Raw genomic sequence first — 23,135 nt, forward strand, 5'->3', positions numbered from 1 at the left:
AGGGTTCCGCGGAAGAACCGTGGCGCTGCTCGCGTCTCAGGCGGTTGCTGCGGGCGGGCGCGCAGCCCAGACGTCGGTCGCCCCAGGGGGAGCGGTGCCCCGGGAGGATCGTGGCGGCCGCCGCGGGGCCATGCTGCGTTGGCTGCGGGGCTTCGTGCTGCCCCCCGCGGCCTGCCAGAGTGATTATGACCGCCTGGCCTATGAGATCCTCTTCGAAGACCTGGACCGCAATGGGGATGGTGTGGTGGACATCTTGGAGCTCAGGGATGGGCTGTACAACTGGAGTTCCTCCTTTGGTTCCAACTCCGAGAAGGTGAGCCACCGAGAGAGAATGCGGCACTGGGAGTGTTGGAAATACTGTTGCCCCACTGAGTGGAGCCAACCTGCCGCCCTGCCCCTTTCAGAATTTTTCCAGAGCTTTCCTGAGCTTGTGGAGAAGGAGTGGGGTTCCCTTTTGCGGGGGTTCTTTATGCAGAATAACACAGCCCCAGTGAACACATGTTGTCAACATTCTCAAAATAGTCATTATCTGTAGTGACAAAACTTCCCGGGCTTTTGGAAGGAGATTCTGAGGTTCTGAACATTTCCTGTCCAGAAGGGTCAGGACTGTGTTAGCCTTCGGCCAAAGCAAACCTGTTTTTCTTTTCTTTTCTTTTTCTTTCTTTCTTTCTTTCTTTCTTTCTTTCTTTCTTTCTTTCTTTCTTTCTTTCTTTCTTTCTTTCTTTCTTTCTTCCTTCCTTCCTTCCTTTCTCTCTCTCTCTCTCTCTCTCTCTCTCTCTCTCTCTCTCCCTCCCTCCCTCTCTCCCTCCCTCCCTCCCTTCCTTCCTTCCTTCCTTCCTTCTTTCCTTCCTTCTTTCTTTCTTTGGTTTTTCGAGACAGGGTTTCTCTGTGTAGCTTTGCACCTTTCCTGGGACTCACTTGGTAGCCCAGGCTGGCCTCGAACTCACAGAGATCCACCTGGCTCTCTGCCTCCCGAGTGCTGGGATTAAAGGCGTGCGCCACCACCGCCCGGCACAAACCTGTTTTTCTTAAGTGATGATAGCCGTTTTGACTGGTGTACAATGAAATCTCAATGTCATTTTAATTTCCGTTGACTTGATAGCTAAAGAAGATTAACACTAATGATTTCTTAGCCATACGCATTTCTTCTTTTCAGAACTCTCTGTTCAGTTCTATTTTTAAATGGGCTTGTTTGGTTTTGTTTGGTTTCTTGAGTTCTTTGTATAGTCGAGATACTAATGGTTGGCAGAGATTTTATTTTTTTTCTGTTCTATAGGTTGCCTCTTTAGTTGATTAACAAAAGCCCTTTAATCTCACGAAATCCCATTTGTTGATCCTTGGCCCTATTTCCTTCTTGAGGGGTCCTATTCAGAAATTCCTTACTCTAGCCTTAAGTGTACTCCCTACTCTGTCCTTTGGAACTTTCAGTTTCACATCTAACATTGAGATCTTTGATTCATTTGGAACTGCTTTTTATGCAGGGTGAGAGATAAGGACCAATTTAAATTCTTCAAGTTGGTATCTATTGGAAGTGCTGCCTTTATAGGACCTGGTTCTGCAGAACTTAAAACCAAGTAAGCCGTGGATAACACCCCCCCAGGCCTTGCAAACTGGCTAATTTTCAGTTTCAATATCTTGGTACCATGATGTCAGCTTCTAAAACTTAGTCCTCGGCACCCTTGCCCTAGAATCTGCTGGGAGGAATACTCCCAAGCCTGCAAGCATGTCACAACATGCTGGGGTGTTGCTCTCCCTCTTCTGTGATCTGAAATTCAGCTAAGTGCTCTTAATCAAGAAAGTTGCATCATGTCAGGGAAATTGAATCCTTCATGTGATCTTTAACCTAAAAGCTGTTATGTCTTCCACTTGGTAATTCTTAAATGCCTGGTGAAGGCATTAACTTACAATATCTCACTGTAATGGTGCATTTCAGGATAATTTCACATGCTCTGCCTCCCAAGTGCTGGGATTAAAGGCATGCGCCACCGCCGCCCCACCTGACTCAGTAGTTTTGGACCTGAGACTGTACAGGAATCACAGAGCCCAGAGGGCAGCAGAATGGAGACCCTGGGCTAGTAACGTGTGATTTTTCTGCTTGCTGCTGGGCCTGAAAAGTGAGTCCAAATCCCTGATTCTTCATAATCCTTAACGCCTTGTATTGTTTATGTGTTTGGGGAGGCAGTCCATTTGTCTGGTCTATGTATTTTTGTAATTGGTCATGACTATACATCCACTATTTAGTTTAGCCTATGATTCTGGAAGGGCAAAGTGATGATTAGGTAAGTAGAGCTTGTTGCATGGTCTCTGCTACTTGGCTCGGCTGGTGACTTTGCTCATGTGCTGGGTAGTGCTTCTTGTTAGATTTTTAAGCACCTTCTGGTCTGATTGCCTCATAGCATATATTCTCCAGAAGAGGAATTTGAGTACAGTTGGACAGTCTTAGACTGGTTTCAAGATTTAGGACCAGGTACTTCTTGGGACAGGTGAGATCAGAGCCTGTGTCTTAAGAGTTTCTATTGCTGTGAAGAGACACCATGACCATGGCAACTCCTATAAAGGAAAACATTTAACTGGGGCTGGCTTACAGTTCAGAGGTTTAGTTAGTTATCATCATGGAAGGAAGCATGGTGGTATGCAAGCAGACATGGTGTTGGAGAAGGAGCTGAGAGTTCTGCATCCAGACTGGCAGGCAGCAGGAAGTGACTGAAACATACTTCCTCTAAAAAGGCCACACCTCCTAACAGTGCCACTTCCTATGGACCTATGTAGATCATTTTTAATCAAACCACCACAGACCGTGTTTCTTAGAAATATACCATTGAGTCTTCCTCTTTGTCAAATTGGAGCTATAGGTTTGGGCTTTTGGCTTAGTATTTGTCTGATGTGTTAGGTCAGGGAAATTGAGTTACTGTGCTTTTCTAAAATGCATGTGTGTTGGGCTGTCCTTGTCTGGTGTCATCGGGCAGGGATTTTGGGTGAGTGGAGCTACTCCTTGGCTTTCTGGGTCCAGCAATTCCAGTCTCTATGATTCTTTGTAATGGATGGAGTTGTGCATTCCTTGTCTGGGTAATTATTGGTGGAGTGTGGACTGTGGCTGTGTGTATAAACTAGAATCTCTATAGAACAAATTAGGTTAAGCTTCATACTGTGTTTCTGAGGGCCACCAGCTCAGTTTTAAAAGTGGCCATGAAGTTAACTAATATTTCTGATTGACTATAAAACCCGGCAGGAATAGAGAGATGATATCAAGATTTATGTACTTGTCACTCTTTGACCCAACTGCCCTTTTTTTGGTGTCTGTCTGACTACAAGTAGTCAACCATATTGCTACTCCCAGTGGCCCATGTACAGTAAGACTTGGCTGGGCCTCCCAGACACCATGTTGGAATGCTAGGGAAGCTGGGTGGCTACCTCTGGTTGTCTTTTGTCTTGTAGGAACTTGATCATGAAGAGAGTCTATCTGGCCTTGTACTGTAGATGAATCTTAAAAGGTCTTATTAATAAAAACAAACCCAGGGCCAGGTATTGGGGTGAATTCTGAAAGATCAGGGAGACAGGACAAACCACATACAACCTCACCTTGTCAACTCCTCAGCTGATCTTGTTTCCTCGAACTGGAAGCCTCTGAATCCTCATCTGAATGGATCTTAGCTGAACTGCTAAAAGCCAAAAGCTTAAAAAAGCTCTAGTTCCTGGTCCTCATGCCTTATATACCTTTCTGCTTCCTGCCATCACTTCCTGCAATTAAAGGTGTGTGTCATCATGCCTGGCCATTTCCAGTGTGGCTTTGAACTCACAGAGATCTGGATGGATCTCTGCCTCTGGAATGCTAGGATTAAAGGTATGTGTGCCACCATTTCCTGGCCTCTATGTATATCTAATGGCTATTCTGTTCTCTGACCCCAGATAGGTTTATTAGGGCACACAATATATTGGGGGACACAATATCACCACATTTCCCCCTTTTTTGTCTAAGATAATAAAAGAAGCTTATAACTATATCCAATAAGTATATACAATATATACAGTCAAGAATTACATTAATAATGTCTAGTCCATTAACATTTGACAGATTCAGACAAAAACTCCATTATATATATTAACAATGTCCAGTCCATTAACATTTGACAAATTCAGACAAAACATTTCATTATTTATCCTATTTTGGTGAGTCCAATACAAAATTTGTATATAATGTACAAAAATCCAATCCAATGTAAAATATTTAAAACAAGTAGTTTCTTTTTAAAAGTAGATTCAATAGTCTACCTTTTTATTATATCCATATTCTCTCTTTTTTTTCTTCTGAGTAGATTCAAAAATCTACCTTTTTATCCTATTATTTCTATATGTTTTTTTCAGAGTAGATTCAATGATGTACCTCATATCTATATCCTCTTTTTTTCTTTTCTTTTTCTTTCTTTTTAAAACAAGAACCCTGAATCTAATCTCCTTGTTTAGCTTTTTTCCTGACCATTAACAGTTAACATTTTGTAACCAACCATTGTAAACAATGACAATATTCATAACTCATTAAACAAACAAAAACCACCCACCCTACCTCTTGGGAATGTGGGTTTAATTTTCTTAAAATTACTTCCTGCTTTATGGGGGTGAAGAAATATTTGGGGGATCCTGAAAAGAAAATTTTTGGGTTAATTGTCAAGTCCTGGGAGAGGAAGCAGTATCATGTGTTGTCCAGTCTCAGCATAATAGGAAAATGCAGGGCTTGTCACAAGTCCTTGTTTGAATAGTCTGTGAATCTGGATCATCTCAGCTAGCCATCTTGAAATTGTCGTGAGCAGTTTGTAGTCCAAAGCTGATCTTTGGGTGGTTTTAATCAGCTTAATGGCTTTATCATAGTCCATGTTGAATAGTCATTGTGGGATCCGGTCACCTTTTGAAGATTTCAAAGTGGCTGTCAGGCATGGTCATGGTTCCCTGCAGAATTGTTTTTCTTTTCTTTTCTCTTCTCTTTTCTTTCTTTCTTCTTCTTCTTCTTTTTTTTTTTTTTTTTGTGTGTGCCTCCTCTGTGGTTTGGAGCAATCACAGTCTGATAAATCTCTGCCTCTCTGAACCATGAATGTTCTTCCCTGGAAGAGAATATCTTCACAGCAACTTCTCCCCGCCACTTGCCTTGCCAAACCTCTCCAAACTGACTTTTGCCAATGCTTTCTTGTAACACAACGGCCCTGGCGATTGTTCTCTGAACAAGCAGTGCTAAACCTTTCATCCCCAATAACAGCATCTCCGCTGCCATCAACACAATGAGAAACAACCAGTAACATGAAGCAGCAGCAGCTGACACCTCCATGGTCTCGCTGCCACTGTTTGTGGCCTGGCCTGGATGGATCTCTGCCTCTGGAATGCTAGGATTAAAGGTGTGTGTGCCACCATTTCCTGGCCTCTATGTATATCTAATGACTATTCTGTTCAGATATATTGGGGGACACAATATCACCACATTGTATTGATTTCAATGAATTGGGAGAGGCATCATGCTTAAAGGGAGATGTGTTCTTGCTCTTACAATTCACTTCTGCCAATTATGTAGCTGTTTTCGGCTTGATTCTAAATCTTAGGGGTTTCAAAAAGATGTTCTGGTGTGTGTGGTCAATAGTTAGGCTTTCTGGTATGTGTGTGGTCAATAGTTAGGCTTTCTGGTATGTGTGCATGTGGGGGAAAGGAACCCAAGACTTTTTATTCTGTGATATTGTTAATATCATTCTCAAAGGTTTATTTTGAAAATAAAACTTTATATTTCTGCCATAAGTAGAAAATGAGTAGATTATAAATAAGCATAAAATGAACATTTTAAAAGTTGTATTTTAAAATTTTGTTTAAATGCTTCACTGTATTGACTGTGAAGTTGAGACTTCTACTCTGCTATATTTTTCTGTAAGACGTTGGTAAGTTTTCAGGCATGTTAGAACAATACAGACATTTCCCATGATATAGTCAGAGTGAATGATACTTGAACATTGGTGTTCTGTTTTGCTCAGATCCATTGAAGAAGGGTCACTCCAAGATGAATTTTAGGCTCTCTGCAATAGGGATGTCCAACTTCTGATGGACTGAGACTTGCAGCTTTGCAAAAGCCTCCTTTTATTTTTACACAGATTATTCCTAGTCAATTTCCAAATTCCTAGTCAATTCCAAGTCAATTTCCACATACCAAAACAACCTGGAGTTGTTTGAAGGAACCATTTGCCTAAGCAGTTCTCAGCCACGAGACCACCTGGTTTACCAGGTCCTGAGACTAAGTTTCGCAAAGGCTCTGAAATCCTTCAGGAAGAACTCAGATAAGAATCCCTGACTTTAAACAAAAGGTAGTTCAAAGCCTAGGTGCTGGCACTCCAGAGTTCAAGCCAGATGCAATGGCTCTGTGGAATCTCTTGCTACACTTGAAACAAAGACTAATTTTTCTCAAACTGTGATTTAATACTGTTGTCACGTGTGGTGGTTTGAAAGAAAATGTCCCCCAAAGGGAGTGGCACTATTAGGAGGTGTAGCTTTGTTGGAGGAGGTGTGTGTGACCTTGTTGAAGGAAGTATGTCACTGTCAGGGTGGGCTTTCAGGTCTCCTATGCTCAAGCTACAGTCAGAGTAGACTCAGTCTTCTTGCTGCCTTTGGATCAAGATGTAGAATTCTCAGTTCCTTCTCCAGCACCATGTCTGCCTGCATGACACCATGTTGCAACATGATGGTAATGGACTAAACCTCTGAAAATGTAAGCCACCCCAATTAAATGTTTCTCCTTTATAAGAGTTGCTGTGGTTATGATGTCTCTTCATAATAATAGAAACCCTAACTAAGACATCATATGAGCACGATATATGTCCTACTTACTGGAAAACACCAACCTGAACCATTAATTTGAGATAATTTTTGTAGCATTTCTACCTTTTTAAAAATCTTTTCTTCCTTTCATTTTCATCTGTAGCAAATTGGATCGTGTAGGTGGAGTTTTCCTGTGCTGGAAGCTGCTCTTTAATAACCACTCAAAGTCTTAATATTAATTACAAATGCCTGGCCAATAGCTTAGGTTTGTTACTAGCTAACTCTTACATTTTCAATTAACCCATATTTTTTATCTACCCTTTGCCATGTGGCTTGGTACCTTTTCTTAGTACAGCATGCCCATTTTGCTTCTCTCTGTCTCTGCTGGTGACACCTGTGCCCTTCTTCCTCCCAGCATTCTCAGTTTGGCTCTCCTACCAAACCTTATCCTGTTAAGCTATTGGCCAATCAACTTCTTTATTAATGAATCACAGTTGACATATTTAAAGTGTACCGAAGGATTATTCCACAGCAGGATAGAGATGAAATGAACTTATATCCATAACTTGCTTAGGACTAAATGCTCAATATATTTAGATGGTTATTATCACCATTAGTATTACTATATTTTTATAACTAACATCTGTTCTATCTCCATGCAAATATTTCACATATTATAGAAATGTTGAGTTGACTCCTGTTTATCTGCTTAGCAAATGTTTTTCCTTGTGAATCTTAGCTCAAGCAGTCTTCTACTATGAAGGCTAACAGGAGTCTTTCAGTATTTTCATTTCATTTAGTATCTCCAAGCTTACTGTACCTTGAATTCCTTGCATTATTTCACCTAACATATTGCCTTTGGTTATGTGAGTCATCTTTAGTATCTATAATTTGCTTCATACTAGAAACTGTAACTTTTTGTCTTTTTATTCCCAGCAGTGTGTTGTGTGCAATACACAGTGTATGGTGTGTGTCATGTGCAGTGTGTGCAATGTGCAGTGTGTGGTGTACAGTGGGCAATATACAGTATGCAGTGTACAGTGTGTCCAATGTGCAATGTGTGTGATGTGCAGTGTGTGGTCTTCAATGTGCAGTGTGTGGTGTACAGTATGCAGTATTCACTGTGTCCAATGTGCAGTGTGTGCGATGTGCAGTGTGTGCAATGTGCAGTGTGTGGTGTACAGTGTGTGATGTGCAGTATGTGGTATTCAATGTGCAGTGTATGGTGTACAGTGTGCAGTATACAGTATGCAGTGTACAGTGTGTCCAATGTGCAGTGTGTGTGATGTGCAGTATGTGGTATTCAATGTGTGGCATGTAGTATGTGGTGTATGCAGTGCTCAGTGTATGCTGTGCAGTATGTGCTGGACAGTGTGCAGTGTGTGATATGTATTATGTGCTGTACAGTGTATGGTGTGTGCAGTGTTCAGTGTGTGTTATGCACTGTGATCTAGTTTTTCAGGTTATAGCATTTATTTTCAAACTCAATAAATACTGAGTGTGAGATATCTACTAAAGGCCTTTATATTTCATATTTTATGCTAGACATTGATGGTACAAAGATGAATAATAACATGGTCAGTGTAGTAAGAGTCTTATGGGAATATACATTTTTTAAAATATTATTGTTTTTGAAAGATTTATTTATATTTAGGTATATAAGTGTTTTGTACGTATTTATGTAAGTGTACTGTGTGTCTGGTGCCTGTGGAGTCCAGAGAGGGTGCTAGATACTTTGGAACTGGAGTTACAGCTACTATGTGGGTGCTGGGTACTGAACCCAGGTCCCCTGGAAGAGCAGCAAGTGTTCTTAACTATTAAGCCACCTATCCAGCCCTATAATGTTAACTTTTTTACTTTAAAAAGCTTTATGACTTAGTGAGACTTGAACATACATGCTTACTTTACAAGGCTAGTCTCAAACTATTAATCTGAGGAACGTACTAGAATTTAATATTTATCACATTTAGTAGACAGATTTTTTTGTCTCTGATAGCAAAGGCTATATACCTTAGTATCTTTAAGCCCATGAGGTGTGTGTACCTGAAGTAAATATTTAATCATAAATTCACATTTATTTGAGATGATGTGATTGATGGCTGTTGACTTCATTACTGCATGAATTAAAAATATTTGAATCATTTAATGTGTTTAGGCTTACACTAATGATTTAAAAACTAGGTAATGGACACTTAAAGACACCATAAATAGTATGAGTGAAATGTGCCAATGTTAGCATGGTATAGTGACTTTACATATGATTGTTACAATGCGTTTCTTCTCTTGTAGGAAATTTTTCAAACTGCAGATTCCAATGCTGATCAAGCACTGGATTTTGAAGAATTTGTGCAGTACCTTCAAGACCATGAGAAGAAAATGAAACTGGCATTTAAGAGTTTGGACAAAAATAACGATGGTATGTGTATGTTTTATCCACAGTTAGTTTGATGTGAATAAGTGCTAGTACTAATGATTAATTTTACTAGCCTTTTTAATTTCTTCTTACTGTCAGATCCAATTTACTATCTAGCAATAATTTTTGTATTACTGAGAATAATGTAATAGATGTCTTTGGGTTTCTATTGCTGTGATAAAACATCATAACCAAAAACAACTTGAGTTTCTTCTCTTTTGTAGGAAATTCTCGAGGTTGCAAATCTCACTGTGTAGCCCTTGCTTAGCCTGGAACTTGCTATGTAGACCAAGCTGGCCTTGAACACAAAGAGATCTCCCTGTCTCTGCTTTTTGAGTGCTGAGATAAAAGATGTTCACTATCATGTCCAGCACGTTCATATATATATCAGTTCCTCATGTTGTGGTGACCCCAACCATAATAAATAAATAGAAAATTTGGTATGGGAGTTTAAAAATGACATTTGTGAGCTGGCCACAAGCCATCACTCTGAGTTAAGTTTTTGGAACTGATATAAAAGCACAAGGAGACAGCCACTCTGGAAAGTTGTCTTCTGACCTCTACAGGTGTTCTGTGGCACACATGCCCCATATCATGTACACACACACACATACACACACACACACACACACACACACCACACACACACACACACACACACACACACATACACGCACATGACATTCTAAAAAAATGACAGTCTTAATTATTTTGAGAATATATTTGTTTCAGGAAATTTAGGTGATACAGACAAACTTCTGAAAGAAAATAAACATTTCTTATAATCCTGCTCTTAGTTTCTTTTCTTATTGCCATGATAAAATACTTTGACCAGCTGGGAGGCAGTAGCGCACGTCTTTAATCCCAGTGCTAGGGAGGCAGAGGCAGGCAGATCTCTGTGAATTTGAGGCCAGCCTGGTCTACAGAGCAAGATCCAGGACAGGCACCAAAACTGCACAGAGAAACCCTGTTTCGGGAAAACAACAACAACAAAACAAAAACAAAAAACAAACAAACAAAAAAAACAACAAACAAAAAACAAAATATTGACCAAGGGAAGCCCCAAGGGAGACCCCGCCCCTCCCCAAATGATTGCCATTGCTCGTGTCTACTAGAAATAGATGGTAAGAGTATTGCTGAAGACAGCACACTCCTTGGTCACAGAACATGGAGGAATATGCTGGTACTGACCTGGGAACACACCCCCTGCTGTCTAGCTTTCATAGGGCTGGAAGGTGAGAGGCAGGCTCCTGGGGAGAAGGTCATCTTAGCTGTGAACCTTGAGAGCTACACAAACTGGCCAGGCGAGATAGAGCCATGGGAGCAATGATCTCATGAATGTTACAGGGGTAACTAACTGCTTCCTGATTGGGTTTTAGGCCTGCTCAAAGAAGAGAAGTCTTGTCTGGTACTATAAACCTGTTCAAGAGTTGGCGGTAGGGAGCTCATAGGACCTCAAAGGAACCACTGTGTTTTTTCTACACCAACGCCTGGTCACCCTGCTTTCTAAACACACATGTTTGTATCCAAAGATTAGTGTTGCTCTTAGCCTTTATCGGAGAAGCATCTTACGGTGGTGGTTAATGCAGACTCATAACTGGTTGAATTGCCGAGAATAAAGGATGGTGGAATGCTTGTCTGTAAATAGGTCCTCTGTGTTACCCTCCAAGACTCAAGGGAACATTGAGTCCCCTTCTGAGAAAATCAAAAAGAACGGAAAAGCCAGAGGATGGGGAGGTGTGTGGAATGAATGGCTATTACACCCATGAACTCACAATCACTGTGATTACCTGCACAGAGATAAATATGATTGGGCCTGTCAATCTTTCCACAAGAGGCCTCACCCTTCCTTAGGGACTTTGAGCAGTTAATGGTGGCTAGGGGAACAGGTGTCACTTGTGTGTTTGGTCTTTGGTCTTCCTACCACCCAGCTCCCAAATAAATCACACATGGAGGCTTATTCTTACTTGTAAATGTCAGGCCTTAGCTTGACTTGTTTCTTGCCAGCTTTTCTTAACTTAAATTGTCCCGTCTATCTTTTGCCTCTGGGCTTTTCCCATTTTTTTTTTTTTTTACTTCTGTAAATCTTAACTCTTACTCTGTGGCTTTCTGTGTAGCTGGGTAGCTAGCCTCTGGAGTTCTCCTCCTTCTCTGGCTACTTCTTCCTTTTCTTCCTCCCAGATTTCTCCTTCTATATTCTCTCTGCCTGCCAGCCCCACCTATTCTTTCTCCTGCCTTGCTGTTGGCCGTTCAGTTTTTTTATTAAACCATTGGGTGTTTTAGACAGGCACGGTAACACAGCTTCACAGAGTTAAACAAGTGCAACATAGACAAAAGTAACACCCCTTAAAATCATATTCTACAAGAGTCACTTTTCTCAGTGATGTAATTCCTAATAAGCTGCCTGTGCTCCAGTAAATGACCTCCTACTCACAGTCTCACAAACAACCCAGTTAAACTCAGTGGGTCACACAGAAAAAGACATGGAAATAGCAGAGGAATTTCTTGGGAAGAAAAAAGGTTTCATTGGGGAAAGGGGGATTAGAGAGGGTATAATAGGGTATGAAAATTACTGAAATTTATTATGTACATATATGAAACTGTCAAAGAAAAAAACCGATAAAAGCAACAGAAGGAGAAAAGGTTTTTTCTGGTTCACAGTTCAAGGGTCCATCCTGGTGGGGAGTCCGGATGGCGGGAGCTTGAAGCAGCTGGTCGACAGAGAGAGATGAATGAATTCCAGTTTGCTTTCTCTGGTTTATATAGTTTGGGATGCCATCTAGGGAATGGTGCCACCCACAGTGGGCAGGGTTTCCCTTCTCAATTAATATAGTCGAAATTACCCCCGCATGTGCCCAGAGGGTCATCTCCCAGGTGGTTCTAGGTTCTGTCAAGTTGACAGTTAACACTGCTATTTAGAGATCAATTTTTACATTTTGATCAGTTTCATAATTCCTTATAGACTTTGCTTCTCTCTTGATTTCTTTTTTCTTTAAATGAACTCACAGCCGTGTATGTATAGTTTTGTGTCCCATGTCTGTTTTAATGTTATATTGTGTTTTCATTTCCTCTGCAAACATAATTTTTAGTGGCTGGGAAATATTCCAGTTGTTTGGCTGTCCTGGAAGGAATGAAGATATCTAGAGACACTATGCCCCACTTCCTTGGCTGTCAGACTATGGAAACAATGGATTCCAGGACATAGGAATTTCCTAAGGAATGTTATGCTGGGAGAAGGAAAAGACTGGCTTGTTTTTCCACCAGAAGGAGAGGTTTTCTCCTGGAAAGAGACTTCACACAGTTCTGACAACCTGTCATGCTGCTGTAAAGGAGAGGCTGGAGCAGGGACCATGTTGATGGGTGACCTTGACCAGGACTGCTTCATTCTGCAAACCTCTGGCTCTCTGCTTAAACCTGAACCATGTGGAAAGATGGACCTGGTGGGAGGTGTGGCACCGGACCTTCTTCTTTCTAATACGGTCGTACTGAAGAACCACCCCCTTCTTGTTTTCACCATTGTGCCTTTTTTTATTTTCTTAATTCTAATTTATTTTTATTTTTAAAAAATGTGTACGTATGTATGCATGTATGTGTATGTAAGTGTGTCTGTGCATGGGTATGTGCATGTGAATGCAGGTGCCTATGGGGGCCAGATGCTTCAGATCCTCTGGAGCTAGAGTTACAGGCAATTGTGAACAGCCTGACATGGGTCCTGGGAACCAAATTTTGGTCCTCTGCAAGAGCTGTCGACATTCTTAATTATTGAGTCATTTCTACAACCTCATTTTGTTTTTAATTGGCTTATTGAGGACAGGTGGCCCAGTGTGGCTTGTTAGCCTGGCTATGACCCTAACAACTCTGGTAACAGTATGTGAATCATCTAACCATTCTTATATTGTTAGCTCTGATCATTTATAAACAGTAGTGCAGTCATTATTTATGCAGGTTTTTAGACCTAGTTATAGTCTGGTTAATTAGATCTGGTCATATGCTGGCCTAACATAGATATATTCTAGTGTGTGCTGTTCTTGACTATCACCACCATGACCATTTGTGAAGCTGAAAACCCTCAGATAATTAGTGAAGTTAAAATGCCTTTAGGAAAATATAGTGTTTCTATTATCCCTATTGTGATGATTAATCTTGGTTATCAACTTGAATTAATTTGTTATCTACTAAGAGACATGCCTCTGAGCAAGTCTGTGAGAGTACTTTTTGGAAGGATTAACTATAGGTGCAGATGATGGGTGTGTGGTGTTTTGGTTGGGTTGGTATACAGGTAGAAGGCTTCGGGGCAGCACTCTTTAGCAATGTATGAAGAAGTCTGAGGTAAAAGAGGTTCTATTTTTGCCTTGTGAATTCATCTACTCTTGTTGTTACTGCTGCTGCTACTACCCTCCTTTGGCTGACACTGGCACCCAACTTCTTTAGTCTTTGTGGTGGTTTGAATGAGAATGGCCCCTGTAAAGCGCATATGTGTAAGAACTTGGTCCCCAGTTGGTGGAAGTGTTTGGGAAGGATTAGGAGGTGTGGCCTTGTTGGAGAAGGTGTGTCACTGGTGGTGGGCCTGAGGTTTCAAAAGACTTGCTTAATTCCCAGTGTGCCTTCTTCCTCTTACTTGTGGATCAAGATGTCAGCTCTCAGCTGTTCCTGTTGCCATGCTTTTGCTCCACCATCATGGACTCTAAGGGTCTGAAGCCATAAGCCTTACTAAACACTTTCTTTTGTAAGTTGCCTCTGTCATGGTGTTTTATCGCAGCAATAGAAAAGTAAGGCAGCTTTCAAAACTGAACTGAAGACCAGTGGCTCCAGGAAATCTCTAGGCTTTCATTCTAAGATGAGACTGATGAGCTATCCAGCCCCATGCACTGAACCTCTATGAAGTTTTCAGCCTCTCCAGCATATAGCCAACCATTGTTGGACTACCCAGACCATATTGTCTAAACCAGTGTAATAAATCCCTTTTGTAGTATATGTTCATTTAACCAGTTTTGTTCCTGTAGAGAACCTTAACTAATACATCTGCTAATAGCCCTTGGTAATAGAAAATGCTCCTGAAGTAAATTAAGTTTGACACCAAGAAGAAATTCCCGATTTGTTGTATTAGTATCATGTTGTAAGTCTTGATAAGTCAAACCGGAATATTACAGCTCAGCCCCCAAAGATACCATTCTAGAAGCTTTTCCATTTGCCTTCTACTGGCTTCATTGCTTTGAGTACCCCAGTTGAAGCAGTAGGTACAGTTCTCATCAGGGATACTGCTTACCATCTAGAGTGCAGAGCTCAGGCCCTAGCAACCCCTCAGGGGTTCTGCTTTGATTTATCGGCCTGCTCTGTGTTGTTATCTTAGTTCCTATTACTGCACATGTCGTGGTAATCCCCTCTGTGTAGAGTTTGGCCAGGGTACTTGAAGGTGAGAAAGAGAATACTTCATTTGTTATGGGCTGAGTTGTGTCTCTTCAGAAAGATATGCTGAGGTCTTAGCCTGCAGCACACCAGAAAGGGGCCTTATTTGAGAACATGATCTTTGTATGTGTAATCAGTTTAGCGTATTAGGATGAGGCTTTATTTTGTTATTGAATGGTACTCTCATACAAGATGATCATGGTGGATGCCAAGACTGTTTTATATATATATATATATATATATATATATATATATATATATATATATATAATGACAGACAGACTTATAATGCTACATCTACATGCCAATGAAAGCTTGAGACTAGGAGAGAGACAGACAACAGATCCTACCCTGGAACTATCAGAAAGTCCATAGTGCTACTTACACCTTGATTTCGGAGTTGTGAATTAAACCATCTAGCTTTGGGTTCTTTGCCACAACAGTCTTATAAAATTTATATAAATAAAAATTAATATACTCTCCCCTCTGTTATATGTTTAGTTGTGAATTATCTGATGCCAGGATAGTAGAGTCTTAAGGTACATCCTTTTCAGTTCGTATGTACATGCAGCCACTTTCCTCTGAGTCTGCAAAGTGCTTGTAAGGTGGCTAGGAGAGGCTAAGAGAATTCTGGAATGTTCTAAGTTAAGTTGCAGGTCACAGAATGGAGATAAAGATATAAAGGTGGTCATTGTAATCCATGGATTCAAGTGAAATCAGTGAAGAAGAAAATGGCACATTCTTTTCTCGTGTGCTGGAAGATCACACACCAAGACTACATCACATTTTGTTTTAGAACCAACTAACTAGTCAAGAGTAGTAGGAACTTTTCTTTACGGCCTAACCTCTTACCCCAGGTCTCTTGACATTTCACATGGTATCGGTCCTTTATCTGTAGGTTTTGTAATTCTTTTCTACAAAATTTCATTATATAACACCCTGGCTCTTTAGGTCTAGAAGATATTTCCCCCCTCAACTGATGTCTGACTTTGTGCTGGTACTTCAGAGGATTTGTACCAGGATTGGTTCTTTCGCCTTTTGAATGTCATTTAATGTAGCTCGATAAACCCTTATTTCATAGACCCCTTGTGTTCAAGAGTTTAACACTGTGTTCCAACATTTTCCCATTGATCCTGGAGCCAGTGTTTTCCCCACGGTCTAATTACTGGCCCTGGCTCACTGCATCTGACTTTTCCTCCTCTGGTCTTCAGTTAACCGTGTGCTTGCGAGTGAAGCATTCATAGTAGACAGGATTAAGTCCTTTCCAGACTCTGTATGTCAGTTTGTGGGGGCAGACAGGTGCACAAGGGCTGATGTACTCTCAGACTCACTAGCTGGAGGCATTCAGATCCTACTGTGACCTAATCTTTTGGATGTTCTCACCCAAATTTCTCAGAATTCCTGCTCTGTTCAGTTCATATGGTCAAAAAACAGAGTTGCAAATGTGCAAATAAAATAAGCATAATTTCACCACCAGTGTTCTTTCTTGCATGGAGCTTTTTTGGGGATTGAGGAAACAGAAATGAACTACTTTTTATTATATTCTCCTATATACTATGTTTGTTCAAGGCATTTTCTGTATCTTATTTTTTATCTCACACTATCTTCATGGAAGCCATGTTTTCAGATGAGGAGACCAAAAACTCAGGATGACTAAGTATTTTTGCTTTACAGTGGCCATCCCAGTGAATCACAGCTTTGAGGATTTTTGCTCTTGTGTGGGCCCGTGTCTTAGTGAACTGGTCATTTAACTTTCTTCGGTTTTGTAGATGTGAGCAAAGTTAATAAGACTTGTACACAGGGCTTATGGTCTTGATGGGCTGCCTCTTGAGCATCTAGGGAAGAAGCCTAGCTACTCAGTTGGAGAGACTGCATGAAGAGAGATGCTTATTGGTATAATATATTCAGTAAAATGGATAAGTTATAATTTTAATGAATTACAAACTATAATTGTAAACTCCATTTTTATAAGGTAAATATGCAACTTGAAAACAGCTTCCAGATTAAGAAGCAGAACATCACTAGCATCGTAGAGCCCCTTTCATGCTCCCCTGAGTCACCACTCCTTGCCAACACATGAATTATCATGACTTTTTAATACTGTGTGAGTCTGAAATAGATCTTTGTGACATAAATAGCCACACTTTGCTCATACTACTCCTTTTATGGAACTGTTTTATGTTTTTGGTAGTGTCTTGTTCATCCTTTACAATACTTCATTTTTGACTCTCTCTTATTCACCCTTCTGTTGTATTTTGCTTGTAATCTTTCAACTAACATAATTTAGCACAATGTAATATACCTTACAGAAGTACCATGTGCTAACTGATTGTACTATTGGAGTTTCTAATGTAAAACATTTAAAAAATATTAATACTCTCATATAAATTTGCCAAGTCCTTAGGGGAGTTTATCAGTCTTTGAATTAGATTACATTTAGTGTAGTGATTGTAATAGATAATATGTCAACTTGACACAAACTAAAGTCATCTGAGAGGGAGGAACCTCAACTGAGAAAAATGCTTCTGTATGATCAAGCTGTAGGCAAGCCTGACGGGCATTTTCTTAATTAGTGATTGATGGGGGAGGGCCTGTGGTGCCATCCCTGGGCTGCTGGTCCTGGCTTGTATAAGAAAGCAGGCTGAGTGAGCCATGGAGAGCAAGCCAGTAAGCAGCACCGTTCCATGGCCTCTGCATCAGCTCCTGCCTCCAGGTTCCTGCTCTGCTTGAGTTCCTGCCCCCAATTGTTTTTTGATGAGCTGTTACAGGGAACTGTGGGTGAAATAAACCCTTTCCTTCCCAAGTTGCTTTTTGATCATGGTGCTTCATCGTAGCAGTAGTAACCCTAGTGAAGATGTTGATTTACATAGCAGATGGTCAATTAAACAAATTTAACAGATGAGCATAATATTTGCAATTCCTTAAGTAAGGATTAGAGCTTATCATTTGAAGAAACATTGGTTTGTAGGCCAGGAAACTGTCTTGTCTGTAGCTTGAGACATTTGATTCTTATAAAGAAAAATTGAGAACTCTGTGTGAAAAAGTGTCTTTGTTGATGGATTAGTAATGCCTCACATGTATATAGTTTCTCATACATAATTTCTATAAATGGTTTATACAAATGAAAAGTATGACTGAATTTATGGTTGCTTTTTGATGTATTTTTTAACCAGGCGACAGTAAAGTTGATATAAGAGTGATACATGCATTTACGATTTACCAGGACCAGTGAGATGGTTCTGGGAGAAAGGCGCTTGCTGTGTGAACCTAACAACCTGAGTTTGGTCCCTGGTCCCACACTGGAAGAAGAGAACTGATTCTTGAAAGTTGTCTTTTCACCTCCACATACACACTGTGGCACTTGGACATGCCTAGGATCCACGACAATGGCCAGCATGGTACAATAACCCTAAGGGTACGGTAGTGACACACATACTTTGGCAGTAACCAACAGCTCTCTTATTGGACTTATGACTTGCTCAACAAGAGGGAAGTCATGGCTGGTACTGGAAACCTAGCCAATTACCCAGGGCTAGTGAAGTCGTGGATCCTGGAGGAGAACCTACAACAACCAAAGCAGCGCAATCCCTAACTACTTTATAAGTATTTGTCCTTATGCCCACAGTAAGTGCGGTCTTCACTCCTCATCAAGGACATTTCTCTTTGCAACAGATGGAGACCATTCTAGAAGATCACGACTGATCAAAATGCAGAGCTGTGGAGCCAAGTTCCAACTGATCTCATCTCCAGCACAACTCCTGCACCCAAGGTTCAGGGGTCATTATTAAAGAGGGGCAGAAAGTTACACCTACTGAGTCTCACCAACATGGCTGCCTAAACAAGACCTGAACAAGGATGACTCCAATGGATGGTACTAATGTGGAAGGAGGAAAGCTCAAGAAACTTCAACCTCAGGCAAAGAGCGACAGGCAGCTAAGGAATTCTGAGAGCAAGATAAATAGTCTTCCCTAGGGAAGGGCATACCACTTGGTTATCCAGGATCAAATGATGAGCCTTAAAACATGTACATACAAGTAACACTATGTGGACTAATCAGGGTGTATTTACATATTTAAGAATATATACATATATAAACATATTGACATAGACACACATATATCACAACAATTAAAAAGAAGTCATTTGAGAGACAGGGGGAGAGTATATGGGAAGGGTTGGAAGGAGGATAAGGAAGGGGGAAGTGATGTAATCCCATTACAGTCTTAAAAAATAGAGAAAGATATAATAAAAGTAAAAAGAAAAGAATCTGACTTTATTTTTGGATTTGGAAAATGATACATGTTATATTTGTGTTTTAGAGTTTGAGGAGAATATGGATTTTTAAAATTTTCCCTTCACAACATCTAGCAACATGAAAGTGAACTGTATAATACACACACACACACACACACACACACACGCACATACATACCTTGGTAAAAACCAACAGTTCTCTTATTGGACTTAAGGCCTGCTCAGCAAGAGGGAAATTTTCATTATATATATGTATAAATATACACACATATATTTAATTATATATGATATATACACATATATAATTTAATTATATATGTATATATATACACATTCACATATCATTTGAATTATTTAACACAGTACATGTTTCTGTTCAAAGAGCTTGGTTCTCTAAGGGTGTTGGATCTTTGGAAGCTTGCTTTATAAACAGTCCTTTATTCTTGTCCCCTGAATCAGGTCTTTAGCATCAACTTTTTCAGTTCTTTTCAGTAAGTATAATAGTCAAATGTGTTGTGATCTGTGGGGCCAGATGTGATTTGAAATTTAGATACTGGAGTTTAGAGTAATGCAGTGTGCCTGTGATATCTAATATCCTAAGTGATGTCTGGGCCATGAGCTATTATATTCATAAATACTTCTGTCCTGAAATATAAGTGTTCACATTTAATTAGATAAATAACTAAGTAAAACTTACCTTGTTTCAATTTAAAGAGACTTTTCTACTGAATGTAAACTTGGTGCCAACCTTTTGGAGTTCTTAGGCTTTGAGTTATGAATTTGGGAGTAAAGACCCACCATACACAGACTTTTAAATCAAATATAGTTGCATTCTAAACATATTTTGCTATGTCATCTTTTCAGATACTTATCTTTGTATTTTTCACTTTTTAAAGGAATACTAGATGCTTCAGAAGTAATTGATGCCGTGAAATCATTGGGAATCCACATTTCTGTCACTCAGGCAAATGACATCCTGAGAAGGTCAGACTGTGCTCCTGTTTTTTTTTTTTTAAATTAGTTTTGTGTTTTATGGTCTATGCCAGAAACTAATTGCTAGACATGTGACATTTCAAGCTCCGTCTCTTGTTTTATAGAGAGATTGTTTTAAAATTCAAATGGGTTTACATTTATAAGATGATTGAACATGTATTTCTTGAGTCTGTAAGTGCAGTATATTATTCAGTCTTGACTTTATTAATTCATCTGCATTCATACTTGTGGTAAACACATTGAAATTGTTTTTCTGCATGGGGTCTGGGGAGTTGGTTAAGTGCTTATTGTGAAGCATGAGTCTTGAGTTTGATCCCCAACAGCCACATAAAATCTAGGGTGGTGGCATGCTTGGGAATGTGGAGACAGATTAATTCCTTGGACCCATTAGCCAGCCAACCCAGCCTAGTCAGCGAGTCCTGTGTTCTGGTGTGTGTGTGTGTGTGTGTGTGTGTGTGTGTGTGTGTGTGTGTGTATGTGTGTGAACTTGACACAAACTAAAGTCATCTGCGAAGAGGAACCTCAACTGAGAAAATACCTCCATCATATTGCCTATAGGCAGGTCTCTGGGGACATTTGCTTGGTTAATGACTGATGCAGGAAGACTCAGCCTACTCAAGGGGCACGACCCCTGGGTAAGGTGGTCCTTGGTTGTATAAGAAACCAGTGATCAAGCCATGGGGAACAAGCCAGTAAGCAGTGTTCCTCTGTGGCCTTTGCTTCAGTTCCTGCCTCCATGATCCTGTCCTGAGCTTCTGCTTTGAGTTCCCTATGTGATAGACTATAAACTGTAGGATGAAATAAACCCCTTTCTCCTCAAGTTGCTTTTGGTCACGGCCTCATAACAGCACAGAAACCAAACCAAGACATTCCAAGACATTCCAGATCTCAGTGAGGGACCTTAACTTAAAAAAAAAAAAGCCAATGAGGTAGATGACTCCTGAGGAATGACATCAGAGATTGGTCTCTTGCCTCCACATGCACACAAGTCGAATGTACACACACACACACACAAACACACACACACACACACACACGTGTGATGTATGCAATTTGCTAAAAATTGTTCCTGATTTTTGCAATTGTTTTCATAAGAGAGGTTGTCCAGATCAGCCTTTCTGTGCTGACTCTCTTAATTTTGCTATTTAGGGTATATTGACCTGGAATGAGTTGGGGGTCTTCTTGTAAAACGTAGAATAGAATTGGATTATTGTCCTAGTTATGGTTCCTGTTGCTGTGATAGAATAACTTGACCTAAGCAACTTAAAGGACAAATGTTTATCTGACTCTCAGTTCCAGCAGCGGGTCACATTACATCCATAGCCGAGAGCAGAGAGCCGTGAGCTAACTCATGCACACCTGCACTCAGCTCACTTTTCTGCATTTTATACAGTCCAGGAAGAATGGAGCTGCTCACAATGGGCAGGTGTGGTGATACATTGTATACCTTAATAAACTTTGCCTGAAGATCAGAGAAGCAGAGCAAGCCACAGCCACCACCTCTTACTTCACAAACTCCTCAGCCTGAAAGAGCTTCAGGCAACAGGCCTCTAGCCAAATGAGCTTCCTCAGCTGAAAAAGCCTCTAGCTGAAAGGGGCACTTCTGCTGGAAAGCCTTAGTTCCTGTCTCCTCAGCCTTATATACCTTTCTCTGCCCAGCAATCATTTCCTGGGATTAAAGGCGTGTGCTTCCCAGTACTGGGATTAAAGATGTGTGCCATCACTGCCTGGCCTCTATGTTTAATCCAGTGCCTTGTTCTGTTCTCTGATCTTCAGGCAAAGTTTATTAGGGTACACAATATATCACCACAGGTAGGTCTTCCCATCAGTTAACATAATCATGATACCCCCTCACAGACAGTCTCAGAGGCTAACCTAGACAGTCCCGCACAGGTGTGCCTGGAGGCTTGTCTCCTAGGTATTCAGTTGAGTTAATATTAGTCATTACAGTTCTTTATTTCTTAAGGGTTTAAAAGAACCACACAAAACTAGTGGAGCCCTGTGTTTTCTATGTGGGAGGATTCTAATTAAATTTCACTATCAGTTACAGAACCATTCATACTTTGTAGTCCTTCTTTAGTCAGTTTTAAAAAGTTGTGTTTTTAAAGCTGTATTTGTGTATGTGTCCATGTCCAGCAATCTACAGATTTAGCCTAATTCCTGTCAAAAATACCTAACACCATTTTCCATAGAAAGAAAAGAATATTAAAATTTATATAGACACATAAAAGACCCTGTATAGCCAAGGCAATATGGAGCAAAAAAGAACAGTGCTGGAGGGATCACTGTACCTGATTTCAAATTATACTGCAGAGCCATAGTAATAAAAACAGCATGGCACTGGCACAAAATCAGACAGGGATATCAACAGGATAGAATAGAGGACCCAGATATAAGTCCAGGCAACTACATCCACCTGCTTTTTTGACAAGGATGCCAAAAGTATACCCTAGAGAAGACAGCCTTTAGGGTGTTAGGAAAACTGGATGTGCTGAGAATGAAACCAGTTCCTTATCTCTCAACCCACACAATAATTAACACCAAGTGGATCAAAGACCTCTGAGACTGCTGGAGGAAAGGCAGGGAAAACACTCCAAGATGTAGGTGTAGGTAAAGACATTCTGAACAGGACTGCAATTGCTGAATAAGTAAGGGCAGCAATTTACAAATGAGACCACATAGAATTAAAAAGCGAAGAGAATAGACAACCCAGTGGAGAGCTGGGGAAATATCTTTGCCAGCTGTACTCCAACAGAGGATTAATATTCAACAGTCTATAAAGAGCTCAAAACATTAAAACCCGGTTGAAGACCACCTGTGGGGTTGGGGAAATGGCTCAGTGGGAAAGTGCTTGCTGCATGGGCACGAGGACCCAAGTCCTGTCCTCAGAACTCATGTAAAGCTAACAGAATGGCTCGTGCCTGTAATCCAGTAGCAGGGGTGGAAACAATGAGCTCTTGGGTGTCTGCTATCCAGACAATCTAGATGAAACTCTGACCTTTGGATTTAGAGTCTATCTTAAAAAATAAGCTGGAGAACTGATGGAGGAAAGACATTCCAGGGTCAACTGTAGGTCTCCACACATGCCAGCACAGAAAGGCGCACCTGCATACACACACACACACACACACACACACACACACACACATACACACACACACACACACACACACACACACACACACGCATGTGAGATCACGGGCCATCTGGTGAAGCTACTATTGTTTTGCTGAATGGGTATGATGTGTCTATCAAATCACCTTCTAAGTAACTATTTTATGTCTAGCAG

At 40.6% G+C, this 23,135-nt stretch overlaps 1 protein-coding gene across 2 annotated transcripts in view; it reads left to right on the forward strand.

Annotated features, from left to right (window-relative positions):
• The first annotated feature begins 1 nt into the window (after nucleotide 1).
• LOC131913472 (mitochondrial adenyl nucleotide antiporter SLC25A24-like) overlaps nucleotides 2–23,135 on the forward strand; it is a 51,778-nt gene continuing 28,644 nt past the window's right edge. The window contains exons 1-3 of one of the 2 annotated variants that reach the window (XM_059266116.1): nucleotides 2–313; nucleotides 9,070–9,196; nucleotides 19,750–19,837. In XM_059266116.1, coding sequence (XP_059122099.1) covers nucleotides 131–313; nucleotides 9,070–9,196; nucleotides 19,750–19,837 — 398 coding nt within the window. In that variant the 5' untranslated portion in view covers nucleotides 2–130. Of the gene's footprint in view, nucleotides 314–1,989; nucleotides 2,115–9,069; nucleotides 9,197–19,749; nucleotides 19,838–23,135 lie in introns of those variants that run through there. The other variant, XM_059266117.1, reaches the window with a different exon arrangement.

The sequence above is a fragment of the Peromyscus eremicus genome, chromosome 6 (genome assembly GCF_949786415.1).
Source record: "Peromyscus eremicus chromosome 6, PerEre_H2_v1, whole genome shotgun sequence".
NCBI classification, from domain to species: Eukaryota; Metazoa; Chordata; class Mammalia; order Rodentia; family Cricetidae; genus Peromyscus; species Peromyscus eremicus.